Source organism: Colobus angolensis, unplaced genomic scaffold (genome assembly GCF_000951035.1).
Source record: "Colobus angolensis palliatus isolate OR3802 unplaced genomic scaffold, Cang.pa_1.0 Scaffold108, whole genome shotgun sequence".
NCBI lineage: Eukaryota > Metazoa > Chordata > Mammalia > Primates > Cercopithecidae > Colobus > Colobus angolensis.
In genome coordinates this window covers 4,047,632-4,067,595 of record NW_012111808.1, presented here as the reverse complement: position 1 = coordinate 4,067,595, position 19,964 = coordinate 4,047,632, and the positions used below count along the sequence as shown (strand labels likewise).

Genomic DNA, 19,964 nt, shown 5'->3' with positions numbered 1-19,964 from the left:
AACATAAACGTGCAGTTAAGATGCATCATTTATCACGTTAAATATTCTACCTGAAGGGGAAAAAAGAGCCTATGAAATTAAATGTTAATTTCACTTCTACACTTTTACAAAACTAGACTTTTTAAAAAAGCTTTAAAAATCCAAACTTCATTTAAAAAAAAAAAGTAGAGGACTGTTTATTTAATACATGTTTTAGAAAAAAAAGACCATATGGTCCAACCACAACACTGATTAACAAACTAATTGGATAATTACACAAACAAGAAAACTTTTAGGGACCAGTTTTAATGTCTTCCTTTATTCACTGTATAGAAAAATAACACTGAAGAAATAGTGGACTGATTAGAACTCTATAATTCTTCAACTGCTTACTTATTACTAAAATGGTAAAGAAATATGAAGTATTTAATACAAGATTAAGAAAATACTGCCTATCAAAGAAAAAAACAAGGATGTAATAAATAACATTGTGATAGCTTAGAGAAGAGCAGATTTTTTTTATCCTTACATCACCCCACAATCATAAATACATTTCAGATATATTATTTTACGTTTCCTTTTAATTTAGCCATTGTGTCTCATCAAGTCTTATCACATTTCTGGGTGAAAAGATTTCAAGCTTCAAAAAATGTGGAAGAAACTACAAATAAAAAAATAAATTGATTACATAAAAACTGAAAATAAGTATAGGTTAAAAAATTCAGCAGTAAATAATAAATTAGAAATTCCAGCAACAACAGAAGCCACATAAGCTTAATATTTCAGTTAAGAGCTCAAACACTAATAACCCTTAGAGAGAAAAAAAAGCAAAGGACAAAAAGAAAAATGTCTTCAAAAAAAAAAAAAACTAAAATCCTTTTAGAAAAATCTGAATATCTCTAGGTGTCAAAGAAAAGCACATTCAAACATTAAAATACTATTTTTACCTGCCAACTTGGACAAAGATTCTAAAAATTACAATGCCAAATAGTTAACATTTTGGGGGTTCATACATTATGCTAGGCGTGTTCCAACTGCTTGGCAGTAATTCATTACAGTCTCATAACAACCCTTTGAGGTAGGTACGATTATTTCCATTTTTAAAGATGTAGAAACTGAAGCACGGAAGTAAGTAACTTTTGTGCTGGCAAGCAGCAATGAAATGGGCACTGAGAGTAGAAAATAATTTCATAATATAATTCAGCAGCCTTAAAAATGTTAATAAGCTATTATATCACATTTCTGAGGTTCTGATATTTTCATTGAGTAGACTACATCCAAGGAAAATAATCCTAAATGAAAGAAAATATTTACAAAAACATTGAATTTTGTATTATTTACAATAGAAGATATTGGGAACAATTAAATACCCAAAGCAGAATTGCTAAGTAAATATGGCATGCTCACACAATGTAATGTAAAATTACTTTCATGAATAAGTAAAATAACTTTGAAAATATTTGTCATATTAAATGAAAATGCAATATGCACAAGAAACTGTATCTACAGTAAAATCACAAGGATATAATAAAATGGATTTTAAGAGGCTAGAAGAACATATATCAAAATATGTTAATTGTGGTTCTCTTAACTGTAGAAGAATAACAGGTGACCTTTTACCTTCTTAGTTATCTCTATTTTCAAAAATGTTAACAATAGATATACATTAATCAAGGTGCAATGAAAACTATACCACATTTTTAAAGAGCAAGTAATATGTTACAAGTAAAAAAATAAAAGGGGACTAAAACTGAAAAATTCCAAACTTGAATAATCAAAGAGGAAAAACTAAAAGATAAGTCATGCAAATCAATAATGAAAAATGACAAAAACTGGAGAAAACTAATTACTTTGAAATAGACTACAAAATCTGCTAGAGGGCAGCATTTATCAGCTGAGGCTGTCAAATCAGACTACTAAGGATCAAATTCGAGTGCTGCCACTTGCTAACTGTCTGACTTGGATGAGTCATTTAACCACTCCGAGTCTCTTTTCTCTACGTGATGTGGTTAACAGCAGTAACATACCTAACAGAATTGCTGTATGAATAACATGAAATATAAATTCACACAGTGACTAACATGTCATGAACAGAAAAGATAATGTTATCTCCATCATCATTATTACTATATAATTATATACCATAGATTCTATCTTTTAGAATGTAATTGTATTTGTTTTCTGAAGGGGTTAACTGTTGCTAACGTTTAGGTATCTACCAGAAAATATGAAAACATTCATAATTCTTCAAGAACATGAGTTTCCCTTTTTCAATACTTTCTTCTCATATGAATACCTCTGCCTTAATTTAATCTGAATAGTTCCATCTGCATAATCATCAGTATCACTCACATGCTACCATAAATTACATTAATAAAGCTTTATAACAATTTGTAAATAAATAAAATACAGCTCCTCAATGGCCAGCTTCCACAGTTCTCTGAACATTTCTTCTTATGCTTTTCTACTGAAATTACTTTATTATTTTTCACTTCATGCCTTTAAAATATTAAAATGCTTTCTTTAACTTCACTTACATATTTATGGGTTTTAGAGACTGAGATGGTTAAATCTGCAGGCTCTAAAAATATTCTAAAGTCTTTTTTATTTTTTGAGACAGAGTCTCCTTCTGTCACCCAGGCTGGAGTGCAGTGGCGCAATCTCGGCTCACTGCAACCTCCGCCTCCTGGGTTCAAGTGATTCTCCTACCTCAGTCTCTCAAGTAGCTGGGATTATAGGCGCATGCCACCACGCCTAGATAATTGTTTTGTATTTTTAGTAGAGACAGGGTTTCACCATGCTGGCCAGACTGGTCTCAAACTCCTGACCTCAAGTGATCCACCCGTCTCAGCCTCCCAAAGTGCTGGGATTGCGGCGTGAGCCTCCACGCCTGGCCTTATATTCTAAAATTTTTTAAGGAACTCAAAGTGTTGCCCCTTTCCACTCTCCACACACCATTCAGCTGTCCGCTGTCATCTGTCCAGACCCACAAACCTTGGGCTGCATACATTCAGGGAATAAGACCTTCTGGAAAAAGACTGCCCGGTATTACAACTCCCAAAAGCTCTCTGTTGGTCCTGCCCTTCTACTTTCTCACCCTCAACTTAGAACTTAAACGGCAACCACATATCTAATCAAGTGATTTTTAATCTGCCTGCCTGGTCTTACCTGTCTATGTAAATCATACCTATACCATTACAGGAAATAAACACTGGGCCGGGCATGATGGCTCACACCTGTAATCCCAGCACTTTGGGAGGCCGAGGTGGGTAGATCCTAGAGGTCAGGAGTTTGAGACCAGCCTGGCCAACATGGTGAAACCCTATCTCTACTAAAAATACAAAAATTAACTGAGTGTGGTGGCGAGTCCCTGTAATCCCAGCTACTCAGGAGGCTGAGGCCCAAGAATCGCTTGAACCTGGGAGGCGGCGGTTGCAATAAGAAGAGATAGCGCCACTGTATTCCAGCCTGGGCAACAGAGCAAGACTCTGTCTCAAAAAAAAAAAAAAAGGAATAAACACTGAATTCTCACACCCCCGATACAACACAGAAAACTTTTTGTTTCCTTTCTCATGAAAACAAACAAGTTGACAGACACTGTCCTCATTTTTCTAACTGGAGATGCTGAACAAACCTGTATATCTCTTTCCTGGCAGTAAATTAACAGAACACAATATGCGAAAAGTACCTCTTTGTTTTGAAAGGATGCTGACTTGCTGACTTGCTTTTTCGATAAGCCTGTATCAAAAAAACAGAGAGAGACCTAACCTTCAGTGTCCACAAAACACTATGAGCTGGCAAGAATGCTGTGCCTAGCCCATAATTTATGTCCTAAGAAGAGCAATAAATGGGGTCAAACCTCCCCCTTGATCACCTGGGGTCATGCTGACAAAGGCTTTGCATGTGTAATACCCCACTGTAATCTACCCACAAATGTCCAGAAAAACATGACCCAGTTTGGTCTTCTCAGTTGAAAACCCCAATTTTCAGGCAATGAGCAGGAAAGAATGGTACTTAGGACTATAGTTTCCAAGGAATTAGCTGAGAGTAAAAACCTTTTATCCAGTTGGTGATATTATCTCTTAATTATCTTGAAACTTCTATCTCATGCAAAAAAAAAAAAAAAATGCGAAGTTAGACTGTCAGAGAAAGAGAATTCATCCCTAATTTGTGCAGGTTTTAAAGCCAACTGGCCACAGTTGGGAAACAAGCAAATGAAAAGTACGTAACAGGGGAATAAAGTATATTTACAATAAAGTCATTTGAAGCTGGGCGCGATAGCTCATGCCTGTAATCCCAACACTTTGGGAGGCCAAGGTGGGTGGATCATTTGAGGTCAGGAGTTTGAGACCATCCTGGCCAACATGGTAAAACTTCGTCTCTACTAAAAACACAAAAAAATTAGCTGGGCGTGGTGGTACGCGCCTGTAATCCCAGCTACTGGGGAGGCTGACGCAGGAGAATCACTTGAACCCAGGAGACGGAGGTTGCAGTGAGCTGAGATCACAGCACTCCAGCCCGGGTGACAGAGTGATACTCTGTCTCAAAAAAAAAAAAACATAAAAATTTGGCCAGGTGCGGTGGCTCACACCTGTAATCCCAGCACTTTGGGAGGCCAAGGTGGGCCAAGGTCAAGAGATTGAGGCCATCCTGACCAACATGGTGAAACCTCGTCTCTATTAAAAATATAAAAATTAGCTGGCTGTGATGGCATTCCAGCTACTCAGGAGGCTGAGGCAGAAGAACCACTTGAACCCGGAAGGTGGAGGTTGAGCCGAGATCGTGACACTGCACTCCAGCCTAGGTGACAAAGCAAGACTCTGTCTCAAAAAAAAATAAAAATTAAAAAAAAAAATTTTTTTAAGTCATTTGAGTACTGAAAATGAACATACAAACTGCCTAGATTTAGGCATTTATCATCCAAATGAAAATGTAGATAACTGAAAACAGAAATAATGGCAACAATAATGATGATTCAATGAGCTCTCATTACAGACCAAGAGTTACTTCTAAACCTTAAACCAACACTTCACAGAAATTGTGGCTAGGGCCTAGAGATGTTAAGTAACCTGCTAATGCCACTCCAAGATGGATGACACAAATCCAGATCTGTTTGGTTCTAAAGGCTGTTCTCACTGGCCTGACCAATCGATGGTCCCATTACTTCAAGCTCCATATGCCTACCCCAGAGTGTGCTCTCCAACTCCTTTAGAAAGTCTTCGCCAATGACTAAGAAAAACTATTGATAATGATTTCAAAAAGAGAACCATCATACAAAAGTCAACTTTGTTGTTTGCTCTTTTTTTCTAAGATGCTGTCATCCATTTTCATTTCATTTTACCAGCTTGTCAAATCTTTCTTTAGACAAATAACGTGAACATTTCCCCTCTCAGTACAGTCCCATATTTTATTATCTTGACTTTTTTTTTCCTTACCTAAGTAGGATGAAATAAAGTGTCCTACTGCAGCTAGACTGCAGCACTTACAAAACCATCACTCTAATCTCTTGGTCATTATTTTCATTTTGTTGTTGTTTTTGAGATGGAGTCTCACTCTATCACCAGGCTGGAGTGCAGTGGTGTGATCTTGGCTCACTGCAACCTCCACCTCCTGGGTTCAAGGGATTCTCCTGCCTCAGCCTCCCCAGTAGCTGGGACTACAGGCATGTGCCACCACATCCAGCTAATTTTTTTGGATTTGGTAGAGACGGGGTTTCACTATGTTGGCCAGGATGGTCTCCATCTCTTGACCTCGTGATCCGCCAGCCTCAGCCTCCCAAAGTGCTGGGATTACAGGTGTGAGCCACCACACCTGGCCAGTCATTATTTTCACCGTAATGTACATATGTCCAATTCCAGCCAGGATCCACCTAAATCCAAGTACTATCCAAGTATTAACTACTATAGACAGATCCATCAGGTACTAGTCAGGAAAATTTATCAATTGTTCCAGACTCCTCCACATAACATGCTCTTAGCATTCTAACTGCATCTGCAAACAGAGGTTGTTAATGTATCATTTATGATTTCATAAATATCCACAAAACTAATATATTCAAATGTCATATATATTGACCTTCCTTAAAGTTCCAAAATCACCTAAAGTAGACTTCCTAAGTGCCCTTTCTATGTACTCCCTGAGGGCTTTGAAAAACCCCTTTTCATAAGATTTATCATACTCCATTATAATTGCTGTTTGCTGCTCTGGCTCCCTCATTAGACTAAATACTACAAAAAAAAAGATATCTTATCCATATCTCTGGTTCTAGAAAGTGCCTGAAATATGGCAGATACTCAGATATTTGCTCAATGAACGTCTAATCAAAAATATGTTGCACCAAACTGAACACTACACTTGAAAGGTAATTCGTTTCTTCCTAGCAATTTTTGCCATTTAAATACAAATTTAGAGAGCAGTGCATGGTGGCTCACACCTGTAATCCTAGCACTTTAAGAGGCCAAGATAGGAGGATCGCTTGAGGCCAGGAGTTCAATACCAGCCTGGGCAACACAGCAAGACCTCATCTCTAAAAAACAAAAATTAAATTTAAAAAAATTAAATGTAAAGTCATTTCGAAATTGTCCCATGATTGTGCTACTCAAGAAAAATTAGTTGTGATATAATACTCTCTCTCCAGTCCAAAATAAAAAGTCAATTTAATCAGCTACTTCATTTACTAGGTTTAGCATCAAATCACTTCTGACCATTATTAAAAGTAAATTTCATGCCTAATCAGCAATATGATTCAAGATTTTAAGGAACCTTTCCAAAACATAAGAATTTCTGATTTTTTTAAATGTTTGGCATGACATCAGCACAGTCAGCTACGGATGCAGTCTTTCTCGTTACTGTTAAAGGGGACTCTCACTGCCAATTCCTTAGCACCGAGTTTTCTGGCCTCCTACACAAGAGACAGGTGTATGATATTAAATTGAGGTTTTGCCATTAAAATAACAAAAATGACGTGCGCCAACCTAATATCTGAATGTATACATAACATTCATAGCATGACAGGGTCTCACTCTGTCACCCAGGCTGGAGTGTAGTGGCGCAGTCATGGCTCACTGCAGCCTTGAACTCCAGGGCTCAAGCGATCCTCTCACCTCAGCCTCCCAAGTAGCTAGAACTATATGCCCATGTCACCAAACCCAGCTTTTTTTTTTTTTTTTTTTTTTGTTTTTTGGTAGAGACAGGGTTTCACCATGTTGCCCAGGCTGGTCTTGAATTCCTGGCATCAAGTGATCCTCATGGCATCAAGTGATCCTTAATGATGCCATTAAGAGGCCTCCTGGCCTCTCACAGTGTTGAAATTACAGGTGTAAGCCACCATACTCAGCCTCAATTTTTTGTCTTAAACACAATAGTATAGAATAGTAGTAAAAATTTGGAAAACATAAAATTATCAAGAATATAAAACCAGCCGGGTGCGGTGGTTCACGCCTGTAATCCCAGCACTTTGGAAGGCCGAGGCGGGCGGATCATGAGGTCAGGAGATCGAGACCATCCTGGCTAACACGGTGAAACCCTGTCTCTACTAAAAACACAAAAAATTGGCTGGGCAGGGTGGCGGGCGCCTGCAGTCCCAGCTTCTCGGGAGGCTGAGGCAGGGGAATGGTGTGAACCAGGGAGGCGGAGCTTGCAGTGAGCCGAGATCGTGCCACTGCACTCTAGCCTGGGCGACAGAGCAAGACTCCGTCTCAAAAAAAAAAAAAGAATATAAAACCAATCAGAATGCACAACTAATATAGTATTGGTACATTAATACATTTGTGCTTTTAAAATGAGAGTGAGAGCTATACTTACATATACTCTACATACAGCTGCTTTCAAGACTAGAAAATTAGCAAGGCTTGAAAGATTATGAACAGGATGATGAAGGATTACGGTAGTAAAATGGTGACTGTACAAACCTATTCCTCATCGTCTGAAGAGCAATTTGACAATACCTACTCAAAGGCTTTAAAAATCAATATGCCCTTTTTTTTATAGCAACTCCAAGTATAAGAACTTATCCTAAGAAACCATTCTAGAGCTACAAAAATATTTAGCTGTACTAATTATCACTCTCACTGTTGATAACAGGCAAAAAAAAAAAAAAAAAACTTTTAAGCAACATTCTAAAATGTCCAATAAAAATGAATTACAGAATATCATTTAAAATGATGCTGTGGGAATATTCTTAGTAACAAACATGACCATCTTTAGAAAATATCACTATTTTCCATAACTATTATTTAATTTTTAAAAATAAAATTAATATCAAAAAGACGGTGCCAAATACATAAAAATATATGACAATGTTCTCAAAATCTAAGAGAATTAAGTGTTAAAGGAAAAAGGAATGACACAGAATGTTACGTACATTACATTAAGAAAATAATGTTAGTTCTGCTTCCTGCTTTTGCTTAGTTTGTATTAACAAAGTTTGCTCTGCTTGACTTCAGATATTAAGCTATGGGTATTCACATTGCTTTTTAAATGCAATATTCAAATTAAATTAGTAACAAAAATCTAGAATCAAAAACGTAAGATAAGAGGAAATTCAGGCAAAAGCTTTCAGTACTTTGTCAGAGTAACAGTATGATATATTATAAAGAATATCTAATTTATTAATTGTTCTTACTGGTTGTGAACGTTAGCCACACTGGTATACATACACTCATGTGTTCTATTCATATTGTCATACCTGTTTCTAGGAGCCAGGAATCTAAAACTTGTTTTAATACTGTCAATTGAAGGCACAAACACAAAGGTTCAGGTTAGATGCCTCACATTCCTGTTCTCACAAATCCATGCTGCCCCCTTCTGGGTATCTTTGGAGATTATGTGACCAAAAGTTTAATAAGGTAAATTAAACAAAAAGAATTCATTTTTTAACTAATATATTAAAGAACTTAGCCTATAGGCTTACATGTAGAAACATACTACTGGTACTACACAGTTTTTTTTTAGGCATTTTCCAAAACTTCTGTTCTAAATAATTCTGACAACAGAAAGACAGCTCTGAGAATTTAGTCGTCAATGCAAATAAGGAAAATAAATAGTAAATATTATAAATAGTTATAATACTAACAGTAAATAAAATATGACATTTTAAGAAGTTTCCCTACTCCTTCCTCTCACTCTCAAAAGTAAACCAGGGACTAAATTGGGCACTAGCTTTCCCTTTGGTTTTAATATTTTTACTACCTATACATGTATCCAAAAACATGCAGTATAGATTTGTGTTTTTAAAATGTAAATAAATGGTATCACACTGTATTACACACACAAAGGTTCCATACCACAAACTGTACTTCTAAATCCAGCTACCTGCCACAATTGAAAATCAACTAAGAAAATATGGATAGTTTCATGTAAAATATCACCACAATTCAAAAAGTTGGAAATATTCTACTGGGTCATTAGTGTTATTTTTTAATTTCTGAATTTTCACTGTTGTCAATCATATCTATCTGGTTTATTAAGGAAAATGTTTTTTAAAGTACTCTTGATATTTTAAAATAATTTTCTTGCCTTAGTATTTTTTCCAAAGTCTAGTTTCTTTCTCTAAGAGTAACCTATGTGGAAATAAAAGAAAAATTCCTGGGTCTTGGACAGTAGACTCCTTAATGCTAAAATCTATAATAAAAGGAGGATGATAAGTACCAGGGAAAGGTAAAATAAACTGGGAGGGAGGTGGAAGGGAAGATGTCAGATCATCTCATCTATAACTACATAATTCTAATGATGGAGCCTTGGAGGAAGTTTTCTGCCGCATCACTCCAAAGGCGTTAAAAATATCTGCCTTCCCTTTCACCAGCTCTCTTCAGATTCCCCAGGCAACTGGTACACTCTTGGCCTCCCCTATCCTAGACTTCAGATTTTGCTAATTCACCCAAGTCTACCTCTCACAGCTACTCAGATCTGAAAATCATTCTATCTCTAACCACACTATGTTGCGTAAATTTTGTAGTTGTCAGAATAAAATTAAGCTAATATTCTATAGTTCTGAAGCATTAAAACATTGTAATACAGAAAATATCTGAAGGATTAATAAGACGTTGCACTCAAGGTTAAGGGAACCAAAAAGCTGGAGAACAGGAGAGAAAGGGAGACTTGCACTTCCTTAGCAATTTTTATACCTTTTGCATTTTACACTACATGCATAACTATCTATTTATGAAATATTTTTAAGGTACCATAGTAAACAGTCCAAGTACAGATGAAAATTTAATAGCCCAGTTTAAATTTAAGCTGTTTTCAAAAAAATGTTTCTAATACATCTCCTATATCTAATATTTGAAGTGCCAATATAATTTAATAATAACATAAAGGCTCCACTTTAAATTTGAATCCTATTAAAATTTGTAAGAACTGTCACATCTGAATAGCAATAAATTATGAGAAAACCACTCATTTAAAAACAATAAACATAACTTGGAAAGATAAAAAAGGTACAGGACTTTATATCTGTCATATAATTTTTATACTGTGAACTTTATTTCAAACAAATGATACAGCAGTTTGTTTTATCAAGAAACTGAACCTTTACATTATATACTTTTAAAAAAATAGAAATGGCAAATAACCTAATATTAGAAACCTCAAAACCACAGATTCCAACACCTCTCAAAAAGTCAGTATGTAGTCAAACCTCTCAGGTCTTTTCAAGTAGTTTACTAAAGCTCCTTGTTTCTCTGGGTACCTATAATATGCCCCTGCCATCATTCACCAAAACATTTGTGATTTATAGTCCGCCTGTATCAGGCTTAAATACTTGCCTTATCCTACTTCTAAAATGTAAGCTTATATTTCTTGGAACATTTAAACACATTATTTCCTCAACTGTTCTCAATAACTCTTCATAACAACACAATCCTGAATTATTTCAATGTTTTATATCTTAAAGGGTACCTTCAGATTTTTTAATTTTCTTACATTTTAATTCTTTAAAATAATCCATATCAGGTAAAAGCTAAATATCAGTTAACCAGACTATTCAATAAATCAATACTGAATTTCAAAGATCTTTTCCTAAATGAACTTTTGCTTTTTTAAGAAACAATATTGGCCAGGCGCAGTGGCTCATGCCTGTAATCCCAGCACTTTGAAGGGCTGAGGCAGGCAGATCACGAGGTTGAGAGATCGAGACCATCCTGGCCAACATGGTGAAACCCCGTCATTATGAAAAATACAAAAATTAGCTGGGCATGGTGGCACATGCCTGTAGTCCCAGCTACACGGGAGCCTGAGGCAGGAGAATCGCTTGAACCCGGGAGGTGGAGGTTGCGGTGAGCCAAGATCGTGCCACTGCACTCCAGCCTGGCAACAGAGCAAGGCTCCATCTCAAAAAAGAAAAAAAAAAGAAAGAAGATGAAAAATAAACAGTATCTTTAAAAAATGAAAAACAAAAATCCTTTAACACAAAATAAAAGGAAAAATCTATTCAATTTAGGTACTCTACATAATACCATATTTAGGCAATATTTGTCATCTTTGAGTAGGCCAATTTTTTTAAGTAATTAAAAGTCCCACTAACAAAAGAATAGAAAAATAGTTCATTAAAAATAAAGCACACAAAACCACTTAAGTCTGGCACTAAATTAATGGTAATCTATAGTAGGAATTTGGAAAGACTTTTAGATAAAAAGGTATTTTAAAAAGCTCAAAAATGAAGGAGTAGGGAAAGAAAGGATGACAAACACCTAGACAGCAGAAAAGTAAGTACATGTTATTTGTCTACTGACATGTATGTGGAGTTGGGAAAGGAGGTCTGGAGCCTGTCTTCAGAGCTCATCTCCAACTTCCAGCTGCAGCATCTGTTCTACCTAGCAGACAGTTTTTCATTTTTTGTTTACTAGCTACCTAAGTTAGGAGACAAATAATGAATTATTTTGTTGAGTACTTTTTCTTAACAGCTTTGTACATTTTAGGAAACATGAAATGTGACTATAAAGAAAGAAGAATCTCATCAGCCTTGTACATTCTTATTCTCAGTTAAAGCAATTTTTACACACAACTGACATTTCTCGGTTTTAGAATATCTTTCCTGAACAAATAATTACAAGAAGTCAAAACTCAGCTTCTATCTGAATTTACCTAAGATAAAACCCAAAACTATTCTAATAAACAAAACAGATGACAAACTTTTCAGCTTTTATCTCTAATCATTACTTTTGGTAAATATTTATAATCTTTCAACTACAAATAGCTGATCAACTATTTCAACTACTATTGCCCAATCAAAACTTTTAAACAAAAATAAAAATACATTCTGCTAAAAGGAACAGGACACTGGGTCAATTTATGAGAGGGACTATTCAAGTATTAGAATCAGTATATGATGTAGCAAACTCAAATCTCAGCCACACATTTTCTAAACATTTAGCAAACAGCAAACTCTTTGCTTTTTATTAAGCAGTTAGGCCCTTTGATCTTTAAACATACTTGCCGATGTGCATAAAACCACCTAACCAGCTAACTAAACAGGTTATTAACTAGCTAGTCGTTATTTATTTGTTAAATTATCACATAGCTAAAACCAAGTATCTTTGTCAGTACTTTTGAATAAGAATTTTAAAATTTCTTTTTTCTTTTTAAAATTTCAATTTTTTGAAATTTAACCTTCATTTTCAGTTCAGGGGTGCATGCACAGGTTTGTTACATAGGTAAATTTGTGTCATGGGGGTCTGTTGTACAGATGACTGCATCATGCAAGTACTAAGCCCAGTACCCATTAGTTATTTTTCCCAATCCTCTCCATCCTCCCGCCCAAGAAAATTTCTATTGTTAAGCATGTAATAACTAAATTACAAATTGCAAATACATTATTTTTCAAGTACTAGACTTCCCTGTCCAGATCACTTTTCCTCATATTCTCCAGGCCAACTACCGCTTTTGGCTTGCCCAAGTCTAGTAGAGAGCCCTGTCTCCATTTAGTTGCATAGATGTCTATTAGTATTTTATTTACTGCATTTTATTTTTAAATACAAATAGTCAAAAACATTTCATTATATTAAATACCCACTTGAAATTTTTTAAAAGAAATTTGTTTAAAAAACACAAGGGAATATATAAGTTAAAAAATGTATAATTAACATATTCAAACAGAGAACATGACCTTGTGTAAGCCATTCCAAACTTTTAGTCACATTTGTAATTTAAAGAAAAACTATATCTTATTCTATCTAATATTCTATTATTTTAAATATTTTATTCTCTCTCACACACACAAAATCAATCAAAACAGAAATGGTTGTTCTAAACTGGTATAGAATTATCTAAATAATCAATTTTTGCATTGAAAAATTAGATATTTCACCAAATGTGCATTCAGAGAAGAAAACTATCATGTTTCACCATAGGACATAACTACTAAAAAATGAAGTTTAGGAGAGAGGTTGTAACAATACCTTAATTTATTAATGTAATTACAATAATATCTATTTCACCAAAATAGGACATAAAATTGGTTAAATAAATACATGGCAATTTTTCACAGTAAATAAGAAATTAACAACCTAATTGGAAGAAAGGAATAAAAAAGAAGAAAGAGAACAATTAAGGAGGTAAATTTGCAAAGCTGCCAGGAAAAATAATGAGAAACATTGGTACTAGGATTTCTTACAAAGCCACCAATATCAAATCAAACCAAATCTAGCACTGGCAGAACATGGCTGATAAAATAAATTATCAGGAAGATTAATAAGCAAGCAGAAAGGCCAAGAAAAATTTTGTGCGTTTTGAAATGAGACATCTTGTAGATACTGCAGCAGACACACCGGTTAAGACTGTTTTCAATTTCAGTAATAGCAGAGCTGATGACAGTGAATGAATTATGATAAGCATGACATGTCTACAAGACGATGTGTCTACACGTGCACACAAATGTGTGAGTGTTGGGAGATAGCGATTATGCACACAAAGATGACTAATCACATGAATAAGTCCCACGATTAATAAACAGTAAAAACAAGTACTGTTATCAGTCCTAAGCCTTCCTAAAATCTCATATTTCTATTTATATGACATCATGGCCTAACTTAAAATGCATCACTAGGAACGCAACCTGGTTCCACAAAGTTATGATGAAATTTTCCAAAATCATAATCAGTGACTGTCAGGCTTTGTCTCCCTTGTTACAACAACTTTTTATTTAAATGAACTCTGTTGATAAGTATTTTGCCTTTACCAACATATACATTCATTGTCTTTGCTCAGATGGACCCAAAAATAATGAGATTGTACAATGTCTTCAGACATACTTAAATTATTTTAAAACATAAAACTGAAACTTCATTCAACAAACATTTTCTCAACTGCTGCTGTGTTTCAGAAAGAAGCCAGACCATTTTGAAGCTAGTAACAGGAAAAAACACTATGTCCATCTTCTGTTTCTATGTGCCCCAATAGTTAATGACCGTAACTCTGCCTAAATGTTACTATTATTTTAGTTTTAAAATTGAAACGGTTTTCTTAATTCTCTTGTCACACTTCCTTTAAGTTAGTCTAGATTCCATTTACATTCCTGATAGTAATGTAACTTGGCTCTACCATAGTGAAATATTCTTTTATATAAATCAACTTACACTACAGTTTTCAGGTGGAACTAGAAGTTGAGTAATCTCACCACCATGAACACAGAAGATGTGTTTCATTTCTCCCGAAAATATGTCCCAAATTATGACGGAAAAATCCACACCTCCAGATATCAGGTATCTTTGATCATACCGAGCTGAGACCTGATGAGGATATAGCAAACATGTGACTTTGTTCCGATGACCACGGAGTGTTCTGTGAGGTGGCCAACCTGTGAATGAGGGTTTGGATTTAAAATGGGAAAATTAAAGGCCTACCAAGTTTCAGTAAGTAAAAGTAAACATGAATGTTTAGAATAGCTATAAATTATATCACAGCAAAGGCTTCCAATTTTATCTTCTAAAACCCTAATTCGGTATCCACAAGCCATGTGAGCACTTGAAATGGGGGTAATCCATATTCCTATGTGCTGTGAATTTAAACTAGTTATGAGATTTTGAAGTGTTGATATAAAAAATGTAAAATATTTCATCAACAACCTTCATATTGATTAGAAGTTAAAATGAAAATAGTTTTTACTATGTTGGGTTATATAAAATATAGTCAATTTCACCTGTTTCATTTTATTTTTTAACATAGGTATTAGGAAATTACAGGTATGGTTATATACATGGTTGACATTAGATTTCCACTGGCTGTTGGGAGGCAAAGGCAGATCACTTGAGGTCAGGAGTTCGAGACCAGCCTGGCCAACATAGTGAAACTCTGTCCCTACAAAAAATACAAAAATTAGCTGGGTGTGGCAGCGTATGCCTGTAATCCCAGCTACTTGGGAGGCTGTGCAGGAGAACTGCTTGAACTTAGGAGGCAGAGGCTGCAGTAAGCCGAGATCATACCACTGCACTCCAGTCTGGGCAACACAGTGAGACTCTTTCTTGGAAAAAAAAAAAAAAAAGAGTTCTACTGGATGGTACTGTTATGGAAGATTTTCAGAATTACTGGTAATATAGTAATTATTTACTAATCCATAGAGATAACTAAGAGATGAAACTATTAACATATATCAAAGAGATAAAATTGGATACTTTATTTATAGTCATTACATTGTATTAATTCCAATAACAGTCAATGAATATTGTATCTATACATTAAACTCTACCAACTACATAGCACCCCAGCAACTAACTACACTGATTCATTGTGTTTATTTAAAAACAAAGAATAGAGACATTTTCACTATCAGGGTAAGAGCTGTCAAAACACTTTAGGCATAGAGAGTGCTTTGGTATACCTCTTCTGAGCATGTGTTCCCCTTGCAACAGCTGCACTATGGCCGTCTGTGTGGCAGGTACAATAACTATGCTTCCATCTTCACGGCCACAAACAAGTCTTCCATGTGCTGGTATGTACACACTTGCAGTTACTTTAAGAGGTTCATTGCTATTGGGAATCACACTCAGTTGATCTATAATTCCAGCAGGACAAGGATTCAGTTTATCAAATGCCTCTTGCAAACTAACAGAAGTTGTCATCGCCAGCCCTGTAAAGGTTTGGTTTTGTATAAAAGAAAAACATTTGTGCATGTTAAAAAAAATTTAAAACATTAAAATAATGTTGATTGATCCAGTAATCAAAGAAAATGATATATGTACATTATGAATGTGTTATTCAGTAGTATTTAAGATATTAAATTAATTAAGAAATTGTTATACAGGATTTACTATTACCTTCTTCTCTTTCCTGTTTATCAGCTGTGTCTGATATGTTCCAAATATTCAACCTCCCAGAAGAATCACCCTGAATTAATAGTTTATGGAAATATTCTCTGCATCCATAGAAGAACCGAGTAACAGGAGGACAAATTAGCAACTGCCAAAAAAAGTATTTGAATACCTTTAGCTGTATTTTTAATCAAAATATTTCACACATTAATGCTTTTCAAACAAAGGCGTTAGGTAATTTGTCCCAGTAGCCAAGTTGAAAAAGTGTATATAGCATGATTATTCAACAATATTTTAAAGTATTTCTATAGCATTAACATACATGTCAACTAATATTTAATCTAGTATAACATACACATTGAATGAAACAAAAACAGCATTTACAGCCTTTGTCTAAAATTAGTGTTTATGCTACATTTCTCCACTTTATAATAACTCATGTTTAGCCACAATAATGCAATTTAACTGCCTATTATTAATTAACACAGAGCTATGTTTTCTTTACCAAAAAGAAAAGTCTTCACTTAAGAGGTCAAGATGAGAGAACTCACTAATCCTAGCTTTTTTTGCCCACTCCTGATTAATCATTAAGAATAGCAACAAAATTAGGGCACAGTGGCTCATGCTTGTAATCCCAACAATGAGAGGGAAGATCGCTTGAGGCCAGGAGTCAGAGACCGGCCCTGGGCAACAAAGCAAAATCCTGTCTCTACAGAAGAAAAAAAAAAAAAAAAAATTTGCCCAGTGTGGTGGCACAGGCTCATAGCTCCAGGTATTCAGGAGGCTGTGATGGGAGCATCACTTGAGCCCAGGAGTTTGAAGCTACAGTGTACTATCATTTCGCTACTGCTCTCCAGCCCGGATGACAGAGCAAGACCTTGCCTCAAAAACACAAAAAGTAGGCTGGCCACAGTGGCTCACACCTGTATTCCCAGCACTTTGGGAGGCTGTGGCGGACAGATCACTTGAGGCCAAAAGTTCAAGACCAGCCTGGCCAACATGGTGAAACCCTGTCTCTATTAAAAATACAAAATTTAGCTGGCAGTGGTGGTGTGAGCCTGTAATCCCAGCTACTTTGGAGGCTGAGGCAGGAGAACCACTTGAACCTAGGAAGCGGAGGTTGCAGTGAGCCGAGATCGCATCACTGCACTCCAGCCTGAGAGAAAAAGGGCAACTCCATCTAAAAAAAAAAAAAACTGAACAAAAACTAACAAAACTGAACTATCAAGCTTGTGCAATTAGAGGACCCCATTGTTAAAATCAGTATATTTTTCAACTAACAGAGTATCATTTTTTACTTGCTCATATTTTCATAATCAATTTGAAACTAGTCTATGTTAGCTATCAACTACCAGGAACAAAAACCACTCATTAGGGTCTTATGTGTACTTTTATTTTCAGCTTAAGATTTTGTGCCTTCAATGAAGTACTATCTGAAAATACTAAATATCATGGTGGACTTCTACTAAAATTCAGAGGATTACTTCACAAATACTGGAAAATTAAAGAACAGAATCTTAGCCTGAAAATCAATAATAAATTTGACTTCAGTTTTGACAATTATAATTAACAGTCTAATTACTATATTCAAATACTGGTTATCAAATACAGTAATTAACAGCTAAAAGCATTAGCCAATGGAAACTATACATATTAAGCATAACCAATTGTTTGACTTACTGAATTTTTTTTGCTTTTGAGACAGGGTCTCGCCATGTTTCTCAGGCTGGAGTGCCACGGCACGATCACAGCTCACTGCAGCCTCCACCTCCCAGGCCCAGGGATCCTCCCACTTCAGCCTCCCAAGTAGCTGGGACTACAGGCATGTACCACCACACCATGCTACTTTTTTTCTTTTCTTTTTTTTTTTCAGAGATAGGGTCTTACTATGTTGCCCAGACTGAAATTTTTAATTGATAAACTATATATTTAAAAAGGAAAAATTGCTACAGCAGCTGTAATAACCGATATTCTACATTTCAACACACTACAAAATATATGTATTTAATTTAAAATGTATTAGGGAGTTGATATTTAAAGAAAATGATATGTTTTTTTGTTTTATTTTGGTTATGTATTTTTTTATATAAATCATTATTCCTTAGGTTAATTGGAAGTGACTATCTAGGTTGAAGAGCAGTAAGGAGAAGTTTGAGTAAAGGACAGGCTATAGATGATCTTAATTGTACAGAGATGCATAAATTCTATATATTCAAAATATTCATGGAAAGAACAATTCCCTTCCCCCAGCCATCCTGTCATACAAATGTGAGATGTAATGTTCAGAATGATAAAGCCATGGAAACCTAGAACATCAATAAAAAAAAAAAAAAAAAAACCTCTGCTTTCAAAGCCAAAGCTTCCTCCTTACTGCTCAATATAGAATTGAAAACCCAGTACCAAGTGCTGTTACTTCAACATTAAGTGGATATTAAGCACATTTTCAGAAATGACAATAAACTTTTCTTTTTATAGAGAAAAAATGTTTTATTCTTCATTTCTAGTTTCTAATGATCTAAACTGCTACATGATTTGGTGGAGGCACTGCAATGCCTTGTTCAACTAAGGAATTATTATTACTCAGCATTAGTACATAATTGAGTGTGCTCTTCTAAAATTATATCTGTCATTGTTTATAATTGCATGATAGTATATAAAATAATTTATACCATCAATATGAACTTCATCAAAAAGTCAATTTCAATATGCAATTAGCATAAGATCACTTGTACTCTTAGAAAAACGAACGTTATTTCATAGGCATAGTATGTATTTTTAAATAAGCAGATTTTGAAATGTCCTTATAACTGATCATCTCAAAATATCTTACATCTAACACAGTGCTTTGAATTGTATCACATTTTTTAAACCTGTCAAAAGACAACAATAAATACAGTTGTAAAAGTTTTTCAATGTAATTTTCAATTATAAATGATACCTCAAGAATTTTACCTCTTTATCTTTTCGATCCAAGAGGTTATGTTGTACAGGAGGAATCAAATTTTCAACTGCTTTCCCCACATCACTGCGGAATGAATCACTGGCTGGAAGGCAACTGAAAATGGACGAAATGCAATATTCAATTAAAATACTGACATTAAATATTTTATAATTCCATATGACAAGGTTTTTTGGTATTGGACAAAAAGGGGCTTTTTAAATGACAGTTAATTTAGTGCAGGCATTAAATTAAATAATTAAAGTTATAAAAATATTATCCTTCAAATAAAAACCCAACTAATTTTTGTGCTTAGAAGTTAAATTGGAATTAAAAATAGAACTTAAGAAGTTCTGAAGTGTTTCATCAAAGTTAAATATTTACACTATTACATTTTCTTAAGTTGAGGTTGTACCCTAAATTCTGAATCTTTTACTTTTGATGAGTCCTAATTTATTACTTACTGCATACCTGGCAGGTAGTTTGTAAATATAACTTTGCCCATTTTCTGTCCAAATGATGACTTTATCTGCTGAGACAAAGTCCCCGCCAGTCCATGTCTGTCCATTTTCACTAGGACCTGAACACAACAAGGAATAGTCTCCAGCATCGAACACCTGCAAGGAAGAAAGAAATTTACAATCTACTCCATGATACTATAATAAGTAAGATCCAGTGACATTTCAAGTTTAAAAAAAAAAAATCCTGGAAATATATTTAGAAAACTCAGTTTGCTGCATCAGATAAAGACAGTTTGTCATTAAGCCCTGGGAAAGGTCACCTTCAATAGGGAAAACACAACTAGG

At 34.9% G+C, this 19,964-nt stretch overlaps 1 protein-coding gene across 2 annotated transcripts in view; it reads right to left on the bottom strand.

The window, feature by feature from the left end:
- The window catches only part of WDR7 (WD repeat domain 7), a 382,832-nt gene that overhangs the window by 321,949 nt on the left and 40,919 nt on the right, over positions 1-19,964 (bottom strand). For both annotated transcript variants that reach the window (XM_011949222.1, XM_011949231.1), the window contains exons 8-12: positions 19,630-19,775; positions 19,173-19,275; positions 16,227-16,368; positions 15,791-16,039; positions 14,550-14,770 (exon numbers count right to left, since the gene is read on the bottom strand). In XM_011949222.1, the coding sequence (XP_011804612.1) occupies positions 14,550-14,770; positions 15,791-16,039; positions 16,227-16,368; positions 19,173-19,275; positions 19,630-19,775 (861 nt within the window). The remainder of the gene's footprint in view (positions 1-14,549; positions 14,771-15,790; positions 16,040-16,226; positions 16,369-19,172; positions 19,276-19,629; positions 19,776-19,964) is intronic.